At 38.9% G+C, this 26408-nt stretch overlaps 1 protein-coding gene and 1 long non-coding RNA gene across 10 annotated transcripts in view; one reads left to right on the forward strand and one right to left on the reverse strand.

Annotated features, from left to right (window-relative positions):
* The window catches only part of LOC138759576 (uncharacterized), a 91621-nt gene extending 71251 nt beyond the window's left edge, over positions 1 to 20370 (forward strand). Inside the window, exons 3-4 of one of the 2 annotated variants that reach the window (XR_011354958.1) lie at positions 4982 to 5102; positions 16976 to 20370. This is a non-coding gene — a long non-coding RNA (uncharacterized lncRNA). Of the gene's footprint in view, positions 1 to 4981; positions 5103 to 14239; positions 14462 to 16975 lie in introns of those variants that run through there. The other variant, XR_011354959.1, reaches the window with a different exon arrangement.
* ccdc57 (coiled-coil domain containing 57) overlaps positions 1 to 25649 on the reverse strand; it is an 81190-nt gene extending 55541 nt beyond the window's left edge. For 2 of the 8 annotated variants that reach the window (XM_069930222.1, XM_069930226.1), the window contains exons 1-6: positions 25575 to 25648; positions 19280 to 19686; positions 15618 to 15726; positions 10258 to 10359; positions 9150 to 9307; positions 4917 to 4991 (exon numbers count right to left, since the gene is read on the reverse strand). In XM_069930222.1, the coding sequence (XP_069786323.1) occupies positions 4917 to 4991; positions 9150 to 9307; positions 10258 to 10359; positions 15618 to 15726; positions 19280 to 19680 (845 nt within the window). In that variant the 5' untranslated portion in view covers positions 19681 to 19686; positions 25575 to 25648. Of the gene's footprint in view, positions 1 to 4916; positions 4992 to 9149; positions 9308 to 10257; positions 10360 to 10914; positions 11023 to 15617; positions 15727 to 16837; positions 16994 to 19279; positions 19687 to 25574 lie in introns of those variants that run through there. The other 6 variants (XM_069930223.1, XM_069930224.1, XM_069930225.1 and 3 more) reach the window with 5 other exon arrangements.
* Positions 25650 to 26408: the final 759 nt, after the last annotated feature.

Genomic DNA, 26408 nt, shown 5'->3' on the forward strand with positions numbered 1-26408 from the left:
CTATTATATTACAACCCCCAGTATCTGGCACCTATGGGGATTGGTAGATACCAGATGAGTGAGATTTCAGGTTGCTTGAGTTTGTGTGTTGCGTGAATGGATCAAGAACAGGCAGGTCAATTTTAAACTCTATTTTATACTCATTTATTTTTTACATTTTTAAAATATATATAAAACTCACTTTCTCAAACCATTCTTGTTCCAAACTCTTGCCTCATTGGGTTGATAAATTCAATTATAATCCTTCAAAGCAAACATCATTCTGTGCTCACCACTGAGGAGCTGATCTTTCCCACTGCGAGATGAAACACTACAACAAATTAAACCACCAACAATCTGCTGGAAAAACTCAGCAAGTCGGATCAGCATCTATTCTCTCCTGCCAAAAGCTTAGCTAGAGCACTAATATATTAAAAAATATATTTTAGAGATAAAAAGATCTACACCAAAGGATGGCTTGGTGGAATTCTCTCCCCTCTCAGTCAGCAAATTTTGGGTTATTTTTAGCAAAGATTCTGGACTAGTACCTTAGCCTCAGATATTTGTTTGTCAGAAGTATGAACTTAAGATGAAATGTAAAATGCACTTAACACCTGCATAATAAATGCAAATTATCTCAAGGCATTATTTATAAAGGAACTCTAAAAAAACTTCTGGTGTATGCCCAATAATGATTAAAAACAAAAGAACTTTCATTTAATCCAAGAACTGCTTTTGATATCCAGTACATTTCCGATTATTTGAAAATCAATTAACCGAAATTCTCAGTTATCTAAACTTTTTAATTCGGCGGCAACATGATGTCACATGATTTCATCCAATGTGCTCATGTGGGGCTCTGACACGCTGTAAATGTAAGTTTGGTAAAAACAGAGCTCAGAACCATCCAGGAAGACAGATGCTGATGGCTGGATGCCAGCTCAAGAGAAGCAGGCTGGAATCTTGACTGGAGGAAGTCCGCAGGTCAGGCTGCACACAGGGAGATTGTCCTCATTTCAGGTAACTCCCTCTCCTCTCTCTTTCCATTTCTAATTTACCCTCCACTGTACTTGGTTGAGACGGGAGTTGAGTCAGATTGATTGGGTGGTGTTTATTGGGGGAGTTGACTGTGGATAGACAATGGAAAGCATTCACAGATCTAATGGAGAAATTGCATAAATCGTTTATACCGGTTTGGCATAAAAATAAACCAAAATAAGGAGACTCAACTGTGGATAACAAGGGAAATTAGAGACAGCATTAGTTCCAAAGAGAGAGCATATCAATTGGCCAAAAAAAGTACCACAACCGAAGACTGGGAGCAGTTCAAGATGCGCCAAAGGAGGACAAAGGGATTAATCAAGAGAGCAAAAATAAATTACGAAAGTAAGCTTGCGGCAAATATAAAAACCGACTGCAAAAACTTTTATAAATATGTCAAGAGGAAAAGATTGGTGAAATCCAGAGTAGGTCCCTTGCAGTTGGAATCAGGGGAATATATAATGGGGAATAAGGAAATGGCAGACCAATTAAATTCTTACTTTAGTTCTGTTTTTACAAGAGAGGATACAAATAACCTCCCAAGGATGTTGGAAACATAGAGACTAATGCAAGGGAGGAACTGAAAGAAATCAGTATCTCTAAGGACATGGTCTTGGGGAAATTGATGGGATTGAAGGCAGATATATCCCAAGGTCCTGATAATCTACATCCTAGGGTATTTAAGGAAGGGGCCATTCAGATAGCAGATGCTTTAAGAATTATTTTCCAGAACTCGATAGACTCAGGATCAGTACCCATGGATTGGAGGGTAGCTAATGTTACCCCACTATTTAAAAAGGGGGGTAGAGAAAAAGCGGGGAATTATCGGCCGGTGAGCCTTACATCAGTAGTGGGCAAAATGATGGAATCCATTATTAAGCATGTAATAGCGGAGCATATGACTAGCAGAGAAGGGATCGGATGGAGTCAACATGGATTTACAAAAGGTAAATCGTGCTTGACAAATCTATTGGAATTCTTTGAGATGGTGACAGGTAAAATAGATGGGGGAGAGCCAGTGGATGTGGTGTACCTGGACTTCCAAAAGGCCTTCGATAAGGTCCCGCATAAATGACTGGCTTCCAAAATCAAGGCTCATGGGATTGGGGGCAAAGTATTGATGTGGATTGAGAACTGGCTGGCAGGTAGAAGACAGAGAGTTGGGATAAATGGCTCGTTTTCTGAGTGGCAGGCGGTGACCAGTGGGGTGCCACAGGGATCTGTACTGGGACCCCAGCTGTTCACAATTTACATTAATGATCTGGATGAGAGGATTGGATGTAATATCTAAGCTAGGAGGGGTTGTGTGCACGGAAGAGAGGGGTCAGGAAGCTCCAGTGTGATTTGGATAAATTGAGGGAGTGGGCAGATCCATGGCAAATGCACTACAATGTGGATAAATGTGAGGTTATCCACTTTGGTAATACAAACCGGAGGGCAGATTACTATTTGAATGGCAATAGATTAAGAGATGGGGAAGTGCAGAGACACTTAGGGGTACTTGTACACCAGTCTCTGAAGGCGAGCATGCAGGTACAGCAAGCGGTTAAAAAGGCAAATGGTATGTTGGCCTTCATATCAAGAGGGTTTGAGTATAGGAACAAGGATACCTTACTGCAGCTGTACAGGGCCTTGGTGAGACCCCACCTGGAGTATTGTGTGCAGTTTTGGTCACCTTATCTAAGGAAGGCGATTCACCAGGCTGATACCTGGAATGGCAGGAATGACTTATGAGGAAAGATTGCGCAAATTGGGATTGTACTCGCTGGAGTTTAGAAGATTGAGAGGGGATCTCATAGAGACCTATAAAATTCTGGCAGGACTGGACAGAATGGATGCAGATGGGATGTTTCCAATGATGGGAAAATCCAGAACCCGGGGCCATGGTTTGAGGATAATAGGCAAACCATTTAGGACCGAGATGAGGAGGAATTTCTTGACCCAGAGGGTGGTGAATCTGTGGAATTCATTGCCACAGAGGGCAGTAGAGGCAGGTTCATTAAATCTATTTAAGAGAGAATTAGATACATTTCTTCAGTATAAGGGTATTAAAGATTACGGAGAGAAGGCAGGGACGGGGTACTGAACTTTAAGATCCGCCATGATCTCGTTGAATGGCGGAGCAGGCTCGAAGGGTCGAATGACCTACTCCTGCTCCTATCTTCTATGTTTCTATGCTCTCTGCTGTCCCAGTGTCATCAAGGAGAGTAGCCTCCAATATAAGAAGTAAAGAACTAGGCCTCAAATTGGATGAAGCACAAAAAAGATTTATTACGATAGCCTTAGCTGTAGCAAAAAAATGTATAATGTCAACCTGGAAATCAGAAGAGAGCCTGAGAGTATAGCAATGGTACATAGAAATGAATAAATATATTCCATTGGAAAAAATAACATATAATTTAAAAAATAAAGTCACAGTATTCGAACAAATTTGGGAACCGTACATGGAACACAACAGAGAGGGCCTACCGCGGACCTCCACCCCCTAAAATGATAGAATGAGAAGAAGATGAAATGAACTGATCCAGTGTGTAAAACTAGATGACACAATTTTCTTGTTTATTCTCATTGTGTGATGACATTGTTTAATGGGTTTATTGTATTGTATATATTGAACGATTAGAGGGAAAGAAGGGGGGGGGGAGAAAAGGGGAGAAATGTTTGTGTGTATTTTGGTTAATATGGTTCATAGTGTGAAAAATTTTTAAAAAAGGAGAATGGCCTCCTAGTCAGGAGCGGGGACATCGGGCTCCCTGGCAGGAGTGGGGAGGCATCAGGGGCTGGCAACGGCCGATAAAAGTATTCTGCTGATGCTACTGAGCTGTTTAAAGCCAATCTACAGTAATCCGAAAAATCCAGTTAACTGAAAAAATCTAGATAATCAGAAACGTACTGTAAGATTAATTCTATTTTTCACTCTCTGCAAGTCCTGCTGGTGTTATTGAGCATTTCTAGCATTTTCAGTTTTTATATTTAATAATGATCTTTGTTTTGTTTCCAGGTCCATGATGCAAGTAGGCTGTGAAGTATTTTAAGCTATTTTTAAGATATAAAGAGTACCACCTCATTCCACCTTATTTCTTCAGAGAGCATTTAAGAAATTTAATTTGACATTCACTGAAATTATCAATTGTATAAATATGTTGTCTCTGATAATGACAACAATATCTCACAAATGGAAATGAATATTTTATGAGGCAGTATTATGTTTCTAAACTATTAATTTTTCATTGTTGCTTGCATAAAAGTGCCATGAATCAGCTGAAGAGGGAAAAATAAAGGCTTCATAATACCTTCCATTAAAAAACTTTTCAGTTATGATATCCATTATTATGGGATACACTTTGCTTTTCCTCCTGGCTCTAACTATACGGTGAAAAAGAATGTACAAGAGGGATGCAAGTTTGCAAAGGGGTGTGGACAGATTTTGAGTGGGCAAGAATGTGCAGGAGGACAGGTTGATACTACTGGAAAATGTAATGTGAAATGTAATCTGAGATAATATATGTTCAGCAATCCCAAAAGGCCAATGGGGCCTCTTGTAGGGCTTGCTCCTTCCTCTCTATTTTGTTATATTTGCATGCTAAAGATGAAAAATATTTTAATATATCTAAGTATAAAAACTATTTTCGGAATTGCTGGCATAATTAATAAGGTTTTGTCCTCATTTACCATAAATTAGACTTCCACTAACACTTGGCTTCAAATTTGGCTACATTTTTTACTTAGAGGGAACGTATTTTTAAACAAAATTTTTGAAGCATTGATTGAAATAGCAAATATATTCTCACAAATTTGAGATTTTAAAGTGCATCTCTTCTGAGCTGCTCTGCAAGTGTCTTTGAATTACATAATACTTAAATATCTTTTTTAAATTTTTTAATAAATATACATACTTGCGTTGGAACATTTCTTCTTGATTTTTTGAGTTAATTTCCATTCTATTGATTTTGTCCTCTAGGTCCTTTATCCTGATGAAAAGATAACGAGAAAATCAGAATTTACAACTTTACTTGCTTCTATAAGGTGTATCCAACTTCTAGTTTACAAGAAAAATTGGGATTTTTACGTCTATATTGCAGGTCAGTTGAATATAAAAAATTGTAAGCACAGCAACTACTGGTATGGCTGTGAATATGTGGAATTAAGCTTGTAAACTATACAGAGATGTAAACGGTGGCAGTGTCAACCATCATATTGTTATTGAAATCTCTCAACACTTTAAATTTAGAATAAGCAAGTCTGGTCTCTTTGCTATTATTAAATCTTTAGTTGAACTATTAAGAATGGCAACAATTCAGTGGCTTAGTGAGATAGTCTTGCTACAAATTAAAATAATACATTTTTTAATGCTTATTTATTATTTAAAATCAGCAAATAATGCTCAGTGGCAAATATTACTATTCATTGATGTTATAAAAAAACAGATGGGTTTAAGATGAGTTATGGTTTTCAGGTATTTACTTTTTTCCCACTTCAAACCCCCTCCCCCCCCCCCCCCCCCACCACCCGAAGCCTCGAGTCCCTTATAGTTGTAGTTTTATGGATACATATGGTCCTCTTTCAAGTGCACATCAAATCATGTTCAGTTTTTTTACAGGCTATGTTGATGCATTATTTGATTGCGGGGGGAGAAATGGGAAGAAAATAAACTCCATTTTATGATCACTGAATATTTATATATACATTTCAAGAAAACAAATAGTATATTTTCTTAATGTTAAGTATTGAAGCCAATTATGAGATATGTTTGCAGAAAGGATAGAAACCAGCGTAAAGGTTAGGTTATTCCTAAACTGATTTTCAGCAGACAGGTTGATTTCCCATCAATTATGTTCACTTTCCTCTGCTTTTTGAAGGCATCCAGTCTTATGGATGTTAGGATGTAGAATTCTTTTCATGCAATGCATTACCATCCAGTCTGCAATATCCCAATAATGTGCCCACTGCTGAAACATGTCAACTCCTCACACCATTCACTCATCTCAAAATGAGTTGCCAATTATAGTTGATTAAGGAATAGTTGTAAATCCATTCTCATCAGAAACTTGTTAAAGGATGGCAAAACAAACTGAACTTTAAAACTTTAATTCCGTTTGACTTTATGAACTAAACAGGGAAAGATTAAACAGGTTAGGACTTTATTCCTTGGGATGAAGGGGAGATTTGATAGAGGTTTGCAAGATTATGAGAGATATAGTCAGTGGATGCAAGTAGGCTTTTTCCACTTAAATTGGGGGAGATAAATACAAGAGGTCATAGTTTTGCCAGGGGTAGATCATGCTTAACAAACCTTATAGAGTTTTTTGAGGGGGTTACAAAAAAAATTGATGAAGGGAAGGCTGTGGATGCTGTCTATTTAGACTTTAGTAAAGCTTTTGACAAAGTTCCCCACAGAAGGTTAGGAAAAAAGGTGGAGGCATTAGGTATAAATAAGGAGGTAGTGAAATGGATTCAGCAATGGTTGGATGGGAGGTGTCAGAGAGTAGTGGTAGAAAATTGTTTGTCAAATTGGAGGCCGGTGACTAGTGGAGTTCATCAGGGATCGGTCCTGGGTCCACTATTGTTTATTATATATATTAACGATCTGGAAGAAGGGGTGGTGAATTGGATAAGTAAGTTTGCAGATGATACAAAGATTGGTGGTATTGTGAACAGTGAGGAAGATTACTGTAGCTTAAAAAGAGATATAGGAAAGCTAGAGGAGTGGGCTGAGAAATGGCTGATGGAACTTAATACGGATAAGTGTGAAGTGTTGCATTTCGGAAAGGCAAATCTAAATCGGTCATATACATTGAATGGTAGACAATTGAGGAGTGCAGAGCAACAAAGGGATTTAGGAGTTGTGGTAAATAGTACCCTCAAAGTTGATACTCAGGTAGATAGAGTGGTGAAGAAGGCATTTGGAATTAAATCAGAGTATTAAATTCAAGAGTTGGGATGTAATGATGAAATTGTACAAAGCATTGGTGAGGCCAAATTTGGAGTACTGTGTGCAGTTTTGGTCACCAAATTATAGGAAGGATATAAACAAAATAGAGAGAGTGCAGAGAAGGTTCATGAGAATGTTGACAGGATGTCAGGGTTTGAGTTACAGAGAAAGGTTGAGCAGCCTGGGGATTTTTTCTCTGGAGCGTAGAAGATTGAGGGGGGATTTGATGGAGGTGTTCAAGATTTTAAAAGGGACAGAGAGAGTCAACGTGGATAGGCTTTTTCAATTAAGAGTGGGGGATATTCAAACCAGAGGCCATGGTTTGAGATTGAAGGGGGAAAATTATAAGGGGAAACATGAGGGGAAATTTCTTCACGCAAAGGGTGGTTGGGATGTGGAATAAGCTTCTGGCGGAGGTGGTTGAAGCAGGGATGTTATTTACATTTAAGGAAAGACTGGATAATTACATGGAGGGGAGAGGATTGGAGGGGTATGGACCAGGTGCTGGTCAGTGTGACTAGGAGGGTGGGGATTTGTTCCGGCATGGACTAGTAGGGCCAAACTGGCCTGTTCTGTGCTGTATCTTTCTTCTTTGGCTTGGCTTCGCGGAGGAAGATTTATGGAGGGGGTAAAAGTCCACGTCAGCTGCAGGCTTGTTTGTGGCTGACAAGTCCGATGCGGGACAGGCAGAAACGGTTGCAGCGGCTGCAGGGGAAAATTGGTTGGTTGGGGTTGGGTGTTGGGTGTTTCCTCCTTTGCCTTTTGTCAGTGAGGTGGGCTCTGCGGTCTTCTTCAAAGGAGGTTGCTGCCCGCCAAACTGTGAGGCGCCAAGATGCACGGTTTGAGGCGATATCAGCCCACTGGCGGTGGTCAATGGGGCAGGCACCAAGAGATTTCTTTAGGCAGTCCTTGTACCTTTTCTTTGGTGCACCTCTGTCACGGTGGCCAGTGGAGAGCTCGCCATATAACACGATCTTGGGAAGGCGATGGTCCTCCATTCTGGAGACGTGACCCACCCAGCGCAGCTGGATCTTCAGCAGCGTGGACTCGATGCTGTCGACCTCTGCCATCTCGAGTACTTCGACGTTAGGGATGAAAGCGCTCCAATGGATGTTGAGGATGGAGCGGAGACAACGCTGCTGGAAGCGTTCTAGGAGCCGTAGGTGATGCCGGTAGAGGACCCATGATTCGGAGCCGAACAGGAGTGTGGGTATGACAACGGCTCTGTATACGCTTATCTTTGTGAGGTTTTTCAGTTGGTTGTTTTTCCAGACTCTTTTGTGTAGTCTTCCAAAGGCGCTATTTGCCTTGGCGAGTCTGTTGTCTATCTCATTGTCGATCCTTGCATCTGATGAAATGGTGCAGCCGAGATAGGTAAACTGGTTGACCGTTTTGAGTTTTGTGTGCCCGATGGAGATGTGGGGGGGCTGGTACCGCACGGATGGCAGTCTCTTCAATCTGAGGCGCCTGCAAGCTCACACCAAGACACAAGAGAAACTTGTCCGTGAACTACTCTTTGCAGACGATGCCGCTTTAGTTGCCCATTCAGAGCCAGCTCTTCAGCGCTTGACGTCCTGCTTTGCGGAAACTGCCAAAATGTTTGGCCTGGAAGTCAGCCTGAAGAAAACTGAGGTCCTCCATCAGCCAGCTCCCCACCATGTGCTGTATATGGTTATATGGTTAAGCTGAAAGGGGAAAGATTTAGGAGGAATATTAGGAGAAAGTTCTTCACTCAGGGAGAGGTGGGAGTACGGAATAGGCTGCCATCTGATGTGGTGAATACAAGCTCGATCGAGTTTTAAAAGATTGGATTGATGGGATAGGTCTGGAGGGTTATGGAGTTGGAGCAGGTCAGTGGGACTAGCGGAATAGTGGTTGTACAGACTAGAACAGCCAAATGGCCTGCTTTCTGTACATCAAGTTTAGAAGTGTTATAAACAGGTAACAAAAATCAGCAAACTCCTCTATTGTCTAGAAATGAATCCACTACACAACATGTCTATACATAGTAATGGTTTGATTTGAACATTGTTTCTGACATTCTGGCTTCACTGACTACAATGCATCTATAATTTAGAAGCATAGTACACTTTATTTGTGCATTTAGCTCACGGTATCAGGAATGAAATTCTCCCCTCTCCTCACCTATTCTCAGCCACTTTATATCAAACTATTTAATATTTTCACTGAAGCATACCTAGCTTCTTTTAAGGCAACTGCATCTTTTAATTCAAATTCTTTTCTTTGAAGCTGTTTTGCCATTTGATGGTTTGCTTTCTCTGCAATCTGAAGTGATTCAGAAGCCTTGGTTCCCGCCTCTCTCAGGAGCTCTAACTCTTTTGACAGAAGTTTCACCTGTATGAGTTAATTATGGTAGTTAATACAGGCAGTTAAGCAATAGCAATTTTCGATGTGAACAGTAAGATTTTCTAAATAGAGCTAGGTGCTATTAAGCATAGTTTAAAGCCCCATTGCCAACACTCCAATTACACTTTTCACTGAATATTAAATATTTTCTCAAGTTGGCTTTCCAATCTTGAACTTCTCCAGATATCAATACCAGTTTCTGGCTTGGATTACCAGAAGTATCTTGATCTATTGCTAAGTTGCTTCAACTGTAAAAATTTACAGTGATAGTTTCTGACTGTTTCAGCAACTTTTCTTTCAGCTACACTCTGTTATTCACCTGAGTTTAACATGCCAATGTCTTACATTTGTCCTGTTTTTTTTTAAATCACAGGGAAACCTCTAAATTCACTAATGTTGTCTTCTCATTCCTTTAGAAGTGCATCTTTCATGCAACTTCTGATACACTAACCATCCTTCAAATATGTTGTTATATTCACTCAGCTGCCATACTTAAGTCTTAACAGCTAAATTCTCCTTGTTTACATCAACTTTCACCCACAATATAGTTCATCTTTAATTTAACATGTTTATTATTGATGGAATATTATGCTGCATCACTAATAATACTTCAGCTGGAACATTTTAAATCTGATATCACATCATTGATCTTTGACACAGCTGCTGTCCCAAAATCAAATGCAATTAAAGGACAGTTTCTCCAGTTGAGCCAAATTCACTAAATTGCACTGGATAGTAGATAGAAGAGTTTGATTAATTATTTTAAAATACATTAATCTTTTCTAAACATTGAATTACATTTATGTTGCAGAGATCATAAATGCTCAGGAATTTACAAATTATTTCAGTATTTACACGTACTTCAAATATATTTTAGACAGAGAACAAAAATTAACAGATTCCCAACTTTACAGCACTAAAAATAATTCTTGACAAACCTTCAGTTTATTGCTAAGTACCACATTATTCATTTCATCTCTTTGGAGTGCAAAATCATGCTCTCGATGTCTCATTTCGGCATCAAACTCTGCTAACAATTCCTGAAAGTGCAAATAGTTATTGAAATAGAAATATGCATGCCTTTAACTAAAATAGTTAAAACTGAAAGAAGCAAAGGACTTTGTACAATAGACTTTAATTTTTACTGTATTTCTATGGCAATCCCTGGGGTTTGAGGGTGTTTTCCATCCACTAAAGTTTCATGGGTTTCTGGGTAACTGCAGGACTTGGAAATTCAGACATTGAAAAGGCTGAGGAATACTAGTTTTATCTAAAAACTATAAAGTTGTAAGGATAAGTGCTTGAGCGGTAAATATAAATCAGCAGTGGCCAAAAGGAGAGTAATAGAAAGAGAGACATAATGAAGGAAATGAATTCAAGAATTATCAAAAAGGAGGAGCAAAGAAGGGAATGCTATCCAAAAACACATGTTATAGACTTCCAGTCAGAAAAACACCACTCATCCTGAGATAACAACTCTAGAGACCCTGTGTTGACTATCTACCTAACTCCCTGTATTTTCTATGCAGAACCTTGTTTTTCCTTCCTCTCTATGTTGTTGATACCAATATAAACCATAACCTCTGGATGCTCACCCTTTCTTTTCACTCAGAGACATTCTAGACCCTGGCACCAGGGAAGTCTAACTCATGGCCACAGAAACATCTGCCTGGACCCCTATCATCACCACCATTCCCCCAGACTTTGACCTTCCCTGCTGTACAATACAGCCCATTGTGATGCTACTGATCGGGCTGTTGCTGTCCCATGAGAGGCCGTCTCATGGGAAAGAAATTTCTTTGAAAAGAAATCTTGACTGCCATTTCAAGTGAGATCAGCTAACTCAACATCTGAGCCCAAAGTATTCAATTTTCCTCCTTCGAGACTGGCCAATACAGGAGCTCATTATAATTTTAAAAACTCTGAAAAATCAATAACACAAATACCAAAGATTATATCGTGCATGTCTTGTGCTTAAATAAAGATTGTTCTGCAACAAAGTATTTGCTTAATTTATAGAAATAACTAAGATTAGTTACGAGTCATTTATCACTACACAAAACGAACTTTTAGTAGAATTTTCTTGCAAGTCCCATATCCATCACATGACTGAAAGTTTGAAGCGAGAACGTATTTTACGTTTGGTTCAGTGATACTGCTTTAAAGCAACAATTTTAAAACCTATCACAGAGTGATAAATATTTTAAATTATTAATTTAGGCAATAATGGTATAAACATAGGTGTCTATATAAGAGGAAGTGTTAAAATGGCAGATGGATCTGCTTTGATCAATTCTGATAAATCTTCAGTTCCAACATTCCTAACCAAATAGGACAAGATTACATATAGCTACAACACCACTACATTACATGGTCACTATCACATTCAAGGCTTACAAACCAACAATGTCCTTTTAGATATGGAACTGAAGGCTGACGTTCAAAATCTGCACCTCACAAAATTCTAAAAGGGAAAAAAAAACAAAAGCTCAGGCTGAATTTTGCACCCGAAAACTTGAATTAACCCACTGCTACTTTTCCTTTTGTTTTTGACAACTGTGTACTGTTATTTTTACCCACTCAAGATAAAACAATGTTGAACAGCAGGCTGCAAAAAAAAAAGGACCCAAGTCACAAAATGAAAGCATGGAACACAATTACTAACTAAATGAGTGACAAAATGTGTTCACATGACTGGGAATATCTGTGCTTCTCTTACAGAAAGATAGGGTGTTGAAGAAGGTCAAATCAGCCAATAGAATGATAGGAAGGATTCCCAGGGCAATCTCTCTATTTTCTTCTTTAATTGTCCAGCATTACAAACTGTTCCAATGTGACCATACTATAAAATGAACCAATCATGCGCAAAAACAAAGATGGTTTGTCCCAGCTTCGGCTGGCCTCAATGGAACAATCCCCTGGATAAAAGTCTCTCTGTAAAAACAGTGAAAAGACAATTATTCTAGCAGGAGACTCCCAAAATTAGACATTTAAAGTTCTTATTCTCAAGACACAAACTCCGGGACAAAGCATTAAAAAAAAATTCACATAAAGCAACCATATCAAGAAAATTAGGAATTAATATTACAGATTATGAAAAGTTTAGCTGGACAAGTTAAAAATATTCCATCAATTTTGCAATTCCTTATTTTTTTAAAAATGGTAACTTAATTTTTTGTTATGAAAATATAAAGACTATGGAATATAATAAGTACTCCTCCAAGAAGGAGTTACCTCAGAGTTTAATTTTTAAGTGATAACACTTTGGAAGGAAAAATAACATTTCCAGAAGCTAACTTCAAAAATGACACCTCAACCTCTTTCACTCAGTCTCTTATCAGAGCTTCCATAGGTACAGAAAGGAATTCACAGTTATCAGTCCATGATGTTGCTGAAGACTTGTTTACCTGTCAATCACATGGACTTATTTTGCAATAATCTCACTCAGTATAGGTGAGTGATTAAATTTGTGTCTTCTCATAGGTGCAGGTCCCATTAATTGCACATAAAACAGGTAAGACACCACACATCACACTGTAGCATTCATTAACTACAAGAAATTCAACTTCATTAACATGCAACCCATGCACAAAGATTCCCAAGGAGCGATTATGATGGCATCATCAAGTGGCAGTCAATAATCCCCAATCTTTTGACATCTCGGCCATGCTTAATAATTGGCTGCTCAGAGACCAGGAATATCTCTTTATAGCACAGATGAATAGAGCTGCTGCAAGAGAAATAAAATGCAAAAGCAGGTAAACCTTCCCACAACACAAGAATGGTACCCACATCTTGAATGCAAATTAGCGTGGTTACCTTATTTGAGAAGAGAATACCGTGTCCTCCATAATGTTTGGGACGGATACTTTCTTTCCTTTATTTGCCCCTGTGCTCCACAGTTTTAAATTTGTAATCAAACAATTCACATGTAATTAAAGTTCACATTCCAGATTTTATTTTCAAGGTTATTTGTATAGATTTTGGTTTAACCATGTAGAAGTTACAGCACTTTTTATACAGAGTCCCCTCATTTCAAGGCACCATAATGTTTGGGACCTTTGGCTTCCCAGGTGTTTGTGAGACTCAGGTATATTTAATCGTGTCATTGGTGCAGGTATAAGAGAACTAGGCTTGCTTTGAAGCTTTTGATCTCCTTTGGGTTCTATAGTTGCCATTTTTGAGGACCAGAGTTGTGCCAATGGAAGTCAAAGAAGCCTTTATGAAGCTGATAAACAAAAATAAAACAGCAAAAGACATCACCCAAACCTTAGGATCAACTGTTTGGGAAAGAGCATTCTGCTGAGCTCAGTAATCGCAAAAGAACTGGTATCCGAGGAAGACTCCACTGCTGATATCAGAAGAATTCTCATCAAAACGCAGAAAAATCCCCAAATCCCCAGTAGATCAGGAGGCAGGTGTGGATATGTCAAGGACGACTGGTCTACAGAAGGCTTCATGAAAAGAAATATGAGGCAACACTGCAGATGCAAACCAGGCTTTAGATCTTGGGCAGTTCCTTTGCACCTCCACATTTTGTTCTTGCCATTGATACAGGTTAATCTTGGGCTCATCTGTCCACGAGATCTTTTCCCAGTACTTCCTGGCAAACTATAATCTGGTCATCCTTTCTGTGGCTAACTAGTTGTTTGCATCTTGCAGTGTTACCTCTGTACTCTATTACTTCATCTGCCTCCTGAAAAGGGTTTCCGATCTGTCGGACATACACTTGCGATTTTTCTTCATTACGATGAGAATTTTCCTGCCATCAGTGGTGGAGGTCTTCCTTGGGATTCCAGTGCCTTTGCAATTACTGAGCTTACCAGTACACTCTTTCTTCTTAATGATGCTGCAAACTGTTGATTTTGGTAATCCTAAGGTTTGGGTGATATTTTTTACTGCTTTATTCTTATTTTTCAGCCTCATAATGGCTTCTTTGACTTTCATTGACACAACACTGGTCCTCCTGTTGAAAAATGGCAACTCCAGACTCCAAAGAAGATCAAAAGCTTAGAAGCAAGCCGGGCGCTCTTACATCTGCATCAACGAAGCAATTAAACTTACCTGAGTGGTCACAAACACCTGTGAAGCCAAACGATCCAAACATTATAATAAAGGAAAAAAAGTATTTGTCCCAAACATTATGGAGGGCAATGTATATTTGAACTAGAGACAGTTCAGACAAGCTTCACAAGATGAATTCTTGTAATAACAGAGTCGTACAGTGAAGGTTGAATAGGTTGAACATATGCTCATAGAAGCTTAGCAGAATAATTGACCTTATTGAGGGAGATTTAAAGGGGTAAATGCTGAGCAGACATTACCTGGAAAGAAAGATCATTTTCAGAGTAAGGGGGTCACCCTTTAAGATGGAGAATAAGAAAAATGTTGCGGAGCACAGAACAGACCCTTCGGACCTACTCATCCGTGCCGACGTTAGCATTCTGAGGTTGTTCTATTTGCCCACTTTTGGTCCATATCCTTCCAAGCTCTTCTTATTGGAGGTGACTTTTCAGTGCAAATTAGTGCTTTGAACTGCAGTGCCTGATGATTGGAGGTTTGTTTGGGGGATTTGCTTGCTGCTGTGACACTATTGGGTAGAAACAGGGTTCTATGCACCCCCCTCCCCCCCCCACAACACCTCAACAACTGGGAGCTGGGTCAAGGTGGCTGAGAGTGCTAAGGAGACTTGCTCACTCACTCAAATGAGCAGCTCTTCCCCTCACAACTGTTTCATCTTCCACTCACTGCTTTTATTAAATTCCCCCTTTTTAAATATTTGCATGACAAATAGTTCTTAGCCCTATCATTACCCAGAAACTACCTGTACAGACCATCCATAGGTAGCAAATGGGTTGCGTTTTACAGACATCCATTAGTTAATTTTGTTTGTAGGTCAAAAGATGCAAAAAAATCACTTAATATAGTAACCATGCCTTCACGGTATTGTAGCAAATGGCAACAGAAACACACTAGACTGATAAGAATGAACAGTTACTAAAAGTTGAGTGAGAAAGGAAACCAGCTCTGCCATTTGGAGGAATATGTCAGACATGAATTTTCTATAAAGGGAGCTTGTGTAGGGGCATTCATAAATTGGGTGTTCACAACCCAGAGAAAGCCCGATAACCTATTCTCCTTGGATTCCTATCAATTATCCACTGATTCTACCACTCACCCACATACTAGGGGCTATTTACAGTGGCCAATTAACAAACATATGTCAATGGAACAATAAATGCAAAAATCAATATTTTAAGCCTTAAAAAGGTTTAACTGTAAATGTTTCTTGTCATACCTGCTTTTGCAATACAAGCTGTCCCTCCACTTCTTGCACTTTACGCTCAAGCTCCTGCTTTAGTTTCTTGTACTCTTCCTGCTGACCATTAATTTTGGAGTCTTTTGAACTCCATTGGAAATAGGGAAAACACCAGTTAAGGATGACATTTTTTTTAAATGCGTAGCCTCATGCTGTTAATGAACAAATTCTAAAAGCTAATGTAAAACATACAGATTCCATTGTTGTACAGGTAACAAGCAGAGACAAACAGGATTAAATAACTTTGATAACCAAGGTTAAAACTGAAATTCAGTTCAATATTCAATTTTCAGTTCAATCTTTACTATGAAAACTTGAATCATAATCTATATTGGCATACTTAGATAGTTAAATGATTAATTGAGCTTATCAAATCAATAGGTCAAACACAATTAAGGCCCCAAGTTCAATCTGTAATTTAAGTTGTTTAGTTTCAGCTAATTTATGGAAGGAGAAAGTCATTTACATGATAAAACTTCAGGAGGTTGGAACAAGAGGCCATGAGTTAAGTGTAAGGGGGCAACACTTTAGGAGAAATATTAGAGGTGGCTTTTTCCACTCAGCGAGTGGTGGCAGAATGGAATAATCTTCCGAATGAGATAGTTGCAGCACGGTCCCTTCTGTCATTTCAGAGAAGGTTGGATGTGTACATGGAGGTGAGGGGGAGGGGGAGGGGGGGGGGGAGTGTTGGAGGGTTATTGGCAGAGCGGGAGGTTTGAGCTAGTGGAATTGTTCTATTGCACCTGTGCGGACTCGAAAGGCCGACACGGCCTGTTTCCGCTCCGTGAATGGTTATATGATTATATGGTTATATAAAAGTACTCGTATGGGTCTCTGTTGGAAACTGTGGGCATTGAATAGATGTAATATTTTGTGCTTGGTCAAGGTGAAACACTTCTTTCCAGTGCTATGTTTATCTTTTAGCTCATCAATTTCATCACTCTTTTTCATTAGTGAAAATATTGATGAGCTTAAAGATAGACATAGCACTGGAAATCAGTGTTTTCCTCAAATACTGCTCTTTATTTAAACCTGGTGTTAGATGAAGAGCCAGCAAGGGGGAAAAAAAGCTCAAAATGTTGTTTTCCATATTGCATGGAGTCAAACAATAACTAGACATTATTGTTGCTTTCTGTAATTTCATTGCACATTACCACTGTTTAAAATTGCATTAGTAATTTTAAATGTCTGTCCTGTACCTTTCATTATGTTGTGGACAAGTATATACAACTGCACATAAATATTGTTGATGTGAATATAAAACCATGCTGTTGATCCAACTTATCTGGGGTCAGCAAAATGATAACAAATGACATCTATTCACGTTTGCTCTACAGTTGGTCTGTATTTTCCTTGTGAGCGGACAGCATTCTAATGAAAAAGGAAGTCTCTGTGACAAGTAGAAGGGTGATAGAACAATTAATGAGTGCAGTATCTTAAATGGGAGCACATCATGAATCATAAACATGAATTTCAATGTCCGATTTTGACACATTTACTTCTGAAGATAACCCAAGATGGATTTCACACATTGGAATCACGACTACGCTCATAATACTGAAACAATGACCCGACAACTGTAGCAGGAGCTAAATGACATAACCTGCTGAAAAACTAAATCTGGTGCAATAAATGACTCCCAGATGAACTCAATGCCTTCTATGCCCAATTTGATCTCCGGAACAAGGAAGAACCACTGTGCAACCCCAGATGAACTCAATGCCTTCTATGCCCAATTTGATCTCCGGAACAAGGAAGAACCACTGTGCAACCCCAGATGAACTCAATGCCTTCTATGCCCAATTTGATCTCCGGAACAAGGAAGAACCACTGTGCAACCCCAGATGAACTCAATGCCTTCTATGCCCAATTTGATCTCCGGAACAAGGAAGAACCACTGTGCAACCCCCGATGAACTCAATGCCTTCTATGCCCAATTTGATCTCCGGAACAAGGAAGAACCACTGTGCAACCCCCGATGAACTCAATGCCTTCTATGCCCAATTTGATCTCCGGAACAAGGAAGAACCACTGTGCAACCCCAGATGAACTCAATGCCTTCTATGCCCAATTTGATCTCCAGAACAAGGAAGGACCACTGTGCAACCCATGTTCCCTGATGATCCCCTATTCAGTAACTGAAGATGACATGCAGGCTATCTTCAGGAGAGGAAATTATCTGGACCAGTCAGAGCACCAGCCGAGTACTGACACATTGGTCAATCTGTTCATAGATATCTTCAACATTCTCATTCAAATAGGACATGGCACCCACCTGTTTCAGATAGACCTTAATCATACCAGAGTCCAAGAAGAGTGTGATAACCTGCCTAAATGACTACCAACTAGTGGCACTCACATCCACAGTGATGTAGTGTTTTGAGATGCTGGTGTTGAAGCATGACAGCTCCTGTCTGATCAATGGCATGGATCCATTCCAAGTGCCTATCTCCGTAAAAGGTTGAGGCAAATGCCATTCCACTGCTCTACACAAAACCTTGGAACACTGGACAGCAAAGATGCACACTTCAGGATGCTTATTGTTGACTACAGTTTGGCATTCAACACAATCATCTCCTCAAAACTAATCAGCAAACTTCAAGACCTGGGCCTCAATAGCCCACTGAACAATTGGATTTCCTCACCTCCAGACCCCAATCAGTGTGGAGTGGCAAGAACATCTCCTCCACAATCTCCATCAGCACTGGAACACCATGGGGTTGCGTACTCATTCCCCTGCTCTACTCGCTTCACACCTATGACTGTGTGTCTCGGTATGACAACATATTTTACAAATCTGCTGATAATGCCAGCATAGTGGTCTGTATAAAAAGGGACAATGAATCAGCATAGAGGAGGGAGAATGAAAACTTGGCTGAACAGTGCACCAACAACAAATTCACATTCAATGTCACCAAGACCAAGGAGCCAATTGTAGACTTTAGGAAAGAAAACCCAGAAGTGAACAATCCAGTGATCATTGGTGGATCACAGATGGAGAAGAGGAGCAAATTTAAATTCCCAAGAATTTCTATCTTGGAGGATCTTTCCTGGTGAAGAAAGCATGTCAGTGCCTCTACTACCTCAAGAGTTTGCAGAAGGTCGTTATGCCATTGTAAACCTTGGCAAACGTCTTCAGATATGTAGTGGAAAGAGTGCTGACTGGCTGCATCATGGCCTGGTATGGGGGGCATGAATACCTCTGGGCGGAAAGCACTGCAAAAGGTAGTGGACACCGCCCAGTACATCACTGGAAAACTCTCCCCACCAATGAGAATAACGTGGAATGCTGCCGTCAGAGAGCAGCAGCAATCATCATGGATCCATACCACCCAGCACATGCTCTGTTCTTGCTGCTGCCATCAGAAAAGAGGAGTAGGTGATACACGACTTGAATTGCTGAATATCTTTTTTTTGTATTTGCACAGTTTATTTACATTTCTTTTTTTTGTTACATGTCTCTCTTTTATATATATATGCAGTATTTCTTCTTGAGCACAATAAGTAGAAATTATGCCTGTCCCGCAGGAAAAAGAACCTCAGGGTTGTACGTGATGTCTTGTATTCAGACAATAAATTTGAACTTTGAACTTTAATATCATTAAAAGGCAAATTCTACAATTTAGGGATTTTAATCATACCTGTGAATTTTCTCCAATTCTAGTTGATGTGTCTTTAATTGCTGTTGGTAATGGAACTGCAATTCTTCCCGTACCTTTGTCTCTTTTGCAACAATATTTTCCAATTTGTCAATGTGAATTTGTAACTCACTGATCTCTGCTTGTTTACAACTTTCTGTTACCTTTATCTGAGCAAACATGGCATCATACCGTTCCAAGTCTTGGTCTCGCTCTTCCAGTACTTTCAAGTTGAACATAAAATCCTCTTTCAGTATATTAAATTTTTCTTGTTCTTCTTTGAGCTTTGTTTGTGAATCTTGAAGTGCAGTAACTAATGACTGGATCCGTTCTGTTAGCAAGCCCTTCCATTCCTGCTCCTTCTGAGCAATACGTTCATCAAAATTGTCATTTTCCTGAAGCATTTACACCTGTAAATTTAGAACACAGGTTGTTCATATGGCACTGTAACAATGATCAACATGATCAACAATGAACAACATCAACAATGATGAACATTGGGAGGCGGGGTGGGGGGAAATAGCGGTCACTGCAAAATCAGTTGACGCTTGCGAGTGGATTCGCAAATCCAAATGGAGAGGGGAGATGTGGTTGTCCGACAAGGGATAAAGGACAACTCAGGAGGTGAAGGGGAGATTGGGGATAAATAAGATAGAAATAGGAGAATAAGGAAAATGTTGGATGTTGTAGGAATGTTGTCTTATAAAGAGTTGAAAATAAGAAAACAGAAATGGAAAAGGAGGAAAGGTAATGATGGAAAAACGGAAAGAGAAGATAAACAAAATATAAAAGGGCTACGCTGAACTATATGTCTTTAAATATTAATGGAATACATAACCAAATTAAAAGGAAGAAACTACTAAATTTAAATGAATAAATGTATTCCATTAGAAAAAATAACATAGAGGTTAAGAAATAATATTGAAAGATTCGAACAAGTATAGGAGCCTTACATTAAATACAATAGCGAAAACCTACCGGGGACAAACATTACCTAAGTTGATGGAAGGAGAAGGAAAGAAAAGAATGGACTCAGTAGAATTTCTGGTGTAATTTTGTTGAATGACAACATTGTCTGACTGGCTTAATGCAACCTAGACTGTATACCTAAAAGGGATGAGGGGGGGGGTGGGGGGGTGGTTTGGGAGGAAAGGGGGGGGGGGAGAAAAAGTCACTGTATATGTGTGAATAAGAAATAGTGTATATCATGGCTAATGTGATTTATGGTGTGAAAAATAAAAAATTAAAAAAAAAAAACAATGATGAACATTCATTTTGGTTTTCACAAAATGGAGGTCTCAAACAACAAGTTTCCCATCTTTAGTAAAAGCAACGATTGACCTGCTTTGAACAGCTAATAAGAAGGATGAGATACTAATTTATTATTGGATTGTGGTGCAGAAAGGAGCAAATGCCTACAGTGTCGGCCAGAATTATTCTGTAGAAATATGAGGGAATATGTACCTCCCTCCTCAACCTTGAGGAGAATACATATAAATGATCAAACCTTTGGTCCTAGTGTAGAGAACTGTTCAGGATAAAGCACTATAATCTGGAGTTATGGGAAAGCAGCTATCACTATATATCAGAAGTAGTCTTCAATCATAACCTCTACAAGTAGTAATCAATTTTGAAATTACAAGGACAGAAGCAGGAATAAATACCACCATCTGTAAAGAGAGCAGGCTACTGGCTCACAGGAGGATACTTCATAGATATTGTTTAGAAACTAACATGACCTCACTTGGTGTATTCAGGCAGTTTTGGGCTCCTCATTTAAGAAAAGATGTGCTGAAGTTGGAGAGGGTTCAAAGGAGATTTACTAGGATGATTCCTGGAATGAAAGGGTTATCATATGAGGAGCATTTGATAGCTTGTGGCCTATATTCATTTAAATTTAGGAGAAAAGTAGGGGGGGGGGGGTGGTTTCCAGAGAAATTTTAAAAATGTTGAAAGGTGTGAACAGAGTAGATGGTGAAAGGTTGTTTCCCATGGTGGGAGAGTCTAGGATAAGAGGGCACAACTTCAGGATTGAAGGGCAACTGCTTAGACAGAGATATGGAGGAATTTCTTCAGGTAGAGTGTGGCAAATCTGTGATTAAATGATAGGGCAGACTTGATGGGCTGAATAGCTTATTTCTGCTCCCATGTCTTATGATCGTGAGATATTCTTGTGTATTGACTAAAGGTGCAATCAATATCAAACTGAATGGCAGAGACATCTTCCGTTCAGGTATTTTGCACGTTTGTGACCGAGTCCAGGGAAAGTTCAAGGCTGGTTACTTGGCCATTTAATACATTAACAGAATAAATATGCTACTGTGTTTTAATCATATTTGGGGTATTTAAATTTCCAGAGACTTATCCCTCAAAGTACTGTGATAAAAGAAGTGTCTTTGCTCAAAAACTTTTAGACATTCATGTGAATTACACTGTTTCAACAAATGTTTTTGCTGTCTTCTCATTACAATGAGATCCCATCATAAATATCTAATTCCATGGAGTGAATGCCTGCACCCAAAATATCATAGTACTGTGATAAAGGGAAGACTATTATTAGCTTTGTAATGCTACCCCAAACCTACTTAGCTAGCAAGAAACAGAGCTACACAGATAAAGGACAATGTCTGATTTTATTTCCTTAGTATCCTTGATGATAGAGAAAGAAGTTAGAGAGTGGTGGTGAAAACAGCCAAACTGTCAACAACTGATAGCTAACCCTGGAGAAATAAACGAGTCATCTCACGACCTTGACTACCCTCAGTCAAATGTTTCCACAAAAATGACAGTAATCTGGGCAATGTGGCATAGAATGCCTCTGACTCCAAACAGTTCCACAATGTTTCTATTTTTAAGATAGCATGGGTTGATTATCAGAGGTAAAAGATCAATTTTTTCTTTACTGGTTACTGCCTCAGTGATTGCCTTCCTTCAATCAATTGTATTAAAGGGTAAAAATCCTTTTAGAGTTCTAACTATGATATAGTTTAGATGGTCCAGTGGTGAAACTTCTAAGATAATTCATAATGTTCTATTTCAGTTTGTTAATACCAAAATAAAGCATAATTTAACATCGACCAGAATGGACACAGAACACCAAACACAATTTAAATTGAAAACAGTACATGTTGGATCACACACCGCACCCCCCCCCACCCCCCCCACCCCCCCCCCCCCATCAATTAGATTTTGTTCCCAGAGTAAACAGAGACTTTAGTTAATGAATGTGTCACTTCATCATCAATCTAGTCTGGCAAATCATCAATCTAGTCTGGCAAATCATCAATCTAGTCTGGCAAACATAGAGCCATAAATATTGCTGGAAAGCAAATGAAGATTTTACACACACAATTAAAAATATAACTGTTATTCACTCATTGAATGTTTTCTGCACAAGTTACCATGCTTACATTCTGAAAGATTCCTGTTGTTTCTGTTTTCTCAGCTGACAATTTGTTTTCTGAGTAATTTGTCGTGGAAGAGATCGTTGAGGATCTCACTCCACGTGTACTTCCAACTCATTACAGTATATATATGTAATATTGAGTGTGTGCACTGCATATTGTTTTGATAGGCTTTGAACATACAATTTCTCTTTCAATTGCAAGACAACCAAATTTAGGCAGATCAAAAGTGCATATTTTATCAAGCTGATGATTATCCAGTAGTTGATGTTTGTCCTGGGACAGGCCTCTGGGATCTGACTGTAGAGTACTCAAAGAGAATTCCAGACTTTCTTGGAATACCAATTGTTCAGGAAGAGAAAGACAATTGTCTTATCTGCACTGCAAAAATCTCGAGAGCATCCGTCGGTGGAAGTCAAACTTCGGCTGTGCAGGAAGGTTCTAGGAGGTCGGGACCCTCTCAGTGCCAGCTAAGCAACGTCCGGCAGATTGCATCAGAGAATAAGTCACTTGTAGCAGGGTGCATATAGCCTCTGACCTGCTTTTGTAGCCACAGGATTTAAACACCTGGTCTAGTTGTACTCTTGAACACTAACAATTTCTAGGATGATGATCATTGGTGGTGGGGGTGAGGGGGAACATTGTGATGGCAAAGCCATTGAATGTCAAGGAGGTTGTGGCCACAGTGGAGGCCTAGGCAGTTATGGCAACTGTTGAAGAGGTGGTGGCAATCGGAAGAATGAGAGGAGGCTGTTATCACCAGGGAGAGACTGATGACTACTTGAATGGGTACTGGAGCTAGGAAAGTTAGTACAGCAACTGAGACCACTCTTCCCAGGAACATGGCTAATAACATGAGGTGATTTTGCCAGACTCCCTTCTATCTGGTGATGACTGAGTGGTTTCTAGAATGGCATAAACCCACTGGGAATTAATCCGATTGGCCTGTTATATTAAAATGCTAGAAACCCAGTTTGATCAATGCCATCATTAATCATGTTACTTTGTTTTTACCATGTTTTCTTTTTCACAAAACCTGGACTGAATACAAAGTAAGATTTTCACTGTTTCTCAGTACACATGACCATAAACTAAACTCTTGTTGAAGATGATTTCTGACTGGCACATTTTGAGCAGAGATGTTACCTCACACTTAACAGCTTCTACTCGACTGTTGTCTAGCTGCATGGAGTCATGGATTGTTTTAATTTTTTTAAATGAATGTGAATGGGACTGAATATTGTGTATTTGACAGCAAACATCTCCACTCTTTTTATTGTTTTTATTTCACGCGAACCACATTAGTAACAATATATACAAATGTTCAGCATTAAAATAGTGACATTTTCCTTTTTTCCCCTTCCCATACCCTCCCCATATAACTTAAAGCAAGAAATGAAAGAAAAAAGAAATAAACAATAGAATAGAAAAAAGAAAAAGAAATCATGTGACCCAATATTTAATTATTTTCATAATTGTAACTTATCACATCAAGGGATGCAGGTCTGAAATTGGTGGTTTCTAATCAATTCTATGTATGTTTCTCAAATTTGTTCAAATAAAGCATATTTGTCTTTTAGATTGTAGGTATTTTTTTCTAATGGAATACACTTGTTCATTTCTATGTATCATTGTTGCTTCCATTTTACAAGTTCTCATTATGCACTTTTTTGCTGCTACAAGAGCAATCATAAATCTTTTTTGAGCCCTGTCGAATTTTAGACCTAATTTTTTATCTTTCATGTTGTTTAACAGAAAGATTTTTGATATCCTATTGGCATCCTATTTTTTTGTAATTCTATTTAATATTAGGTTTAAATCCTCCCAAAAAATTTCACTTTTGCACCTGTCCAAATTGCGTGTTCAAATTTCTTGTTTACAACGGAGGCATTCGTCTGTTAGTGTTGGATTCCATTCTTTTCACTTTTGAGGTGTAACATAGTCTTCGTATCCAATTGCATTGGATCATACGAAACCAAGTATTTATTGTATCAATCATGGTCCCTGCACATAGTTCTTTATTCGTATATTTAAATCTTTTTTCTCAACCTTGTTTGGGTTTATATATTGCTTCATTGTTTTCCTTGTATTGTAATTTGCTATACATATTTGTAATAATTTTTTTTACTATCAGTGTCTGTAATTAAGTATTCATAGCAGCTACTCTCAGGTAATCTTAGGCTAGTTTCCAACTTTTCTTTTAAATAAGTTTTCAACTGATTGTATGAAAATATTGCACCATGTGATATTCCATATTTATTTTTTAACTGTTCAAATCTTGATAAATTATTTCCCAAAAAGCAATCTTTTATTCTTTTAATTCCTTTTCTTGCCCATTCCTTAAAAAATAAATTGTCTATTGCAAAAGGAATTAATGGGTTTTGTGTTAGTAACATTTTTGGCATTTGATAACTTATCATCTTTCGATCAGGATATATTCTCTTCCATATTAGAAGATGCTGTAGTATTGGTAGATAGTTATATTGCACCAGTTTCTCATCCCATTTATAGAGTAAATGTTCAAGGACCTTTTCTCCTAATTTATATAATTCTATCTTAAGCAAATCCGGTTTTTCTCCAGTCTGATAAAAATCTGATAGTTATCTTATCTGTGCTGTCCTGTAATAGTTTTTTAAATTTGGTAGCTGCAATCCTCCTTGCTTTTACACCCATGTTAATTTTTCCAAAGCCACTCTTGTTTTTTTTCACCCTTCCATAAAAGCTTTCTTATTAATTCATTTACTTTCATTAAAAACGTCAAAGGAATCGGTAGCGTGTAGAACAGATATCGGAGCCGTGGAAATACATTCATCTTGATGCAGTTTACTCTCCCCTATTAAAGTTAATGATAAATCTTTCCATTTCTCTTTTTAAGCAAACATCTCCACTCTGACCTTATTTTGAAAGGAAGGTCATTGGTTAAGCAGAACAGCCACAGAAACGTCCTTGGATTATGATGATTGACCTCCTCAAATATCTGTAGAAAGGCACAAGATTAGTGTTGCTGAGTTGCAGTTCCAGGGATCCACGTTTGAAATTGACCTAAGGTGCTATCTGTGTGGAGTTGATGTTCTCTAAGTGGATTCTGCCAGGTACTTCAGTTTCTCTCCCATCCCTGAGTTGTTCTGCTACATTAATCACTTTGGTCACCACTCAGTGTAGGTAAATGCCAAAAAGATTATAATGGAGTTCATGAGTAAATGAAAGAGAATATGCTGTAAGGCATTTTTTTATTAGGGTGTCTGTGTCAGCACTAAAATTTGTCCAATTGTCAAAATAGAGGGCATTTGTGTGACCTCAGGACTGAATTTTGGGGATGCAACAGCCAAAGGTCTTCCAATCTTTTCAGGACACAATTTTAAAAATACAGTACATAAAAGTGCTGGAAAAACTCAGCAGGTCACCACCGTCCATAGGAAGCAAAGGTATATAACCAACATTTCAGGCGAATCCTTTGTCAAAGTACGAGAGGAAAGCAGGCAGGCACCTTAATAAAATGGTAGGGGGGAAGAGAGAAGAATGAATGGGAGGAAAGCACAGGCCAACAGGCAAGAGTTCATAGGTGGATATGGGTGAGAGGGCAGAAGAGAAAAAGGCTGAGTTCTCTGGATAGAGAGGGAAGGGGATGGGAGATTGGAAAAATGGTGACAGACGGAAAGGCAGAGAGAGAGAGAGAGAGAGAGAGAGAGAGAGAGATGGGAGGGGTCTCCTTTCCTCCAGTTCCCATC

Source organism: Narcine bancroftii, chromosome 3 (genome assembly GCF_036971445.1).
Source record: "Narcine bancroftii isolate sNarBan1 chromosome 3, sNarBan1.hap1, whole genome shotgun sequence".
NCBI lineage: Eukaryota > Metazoa > Chordata > Chondrichthyes > Torpediniformes > Narcinidae > Narcine > Narcine bancroftii.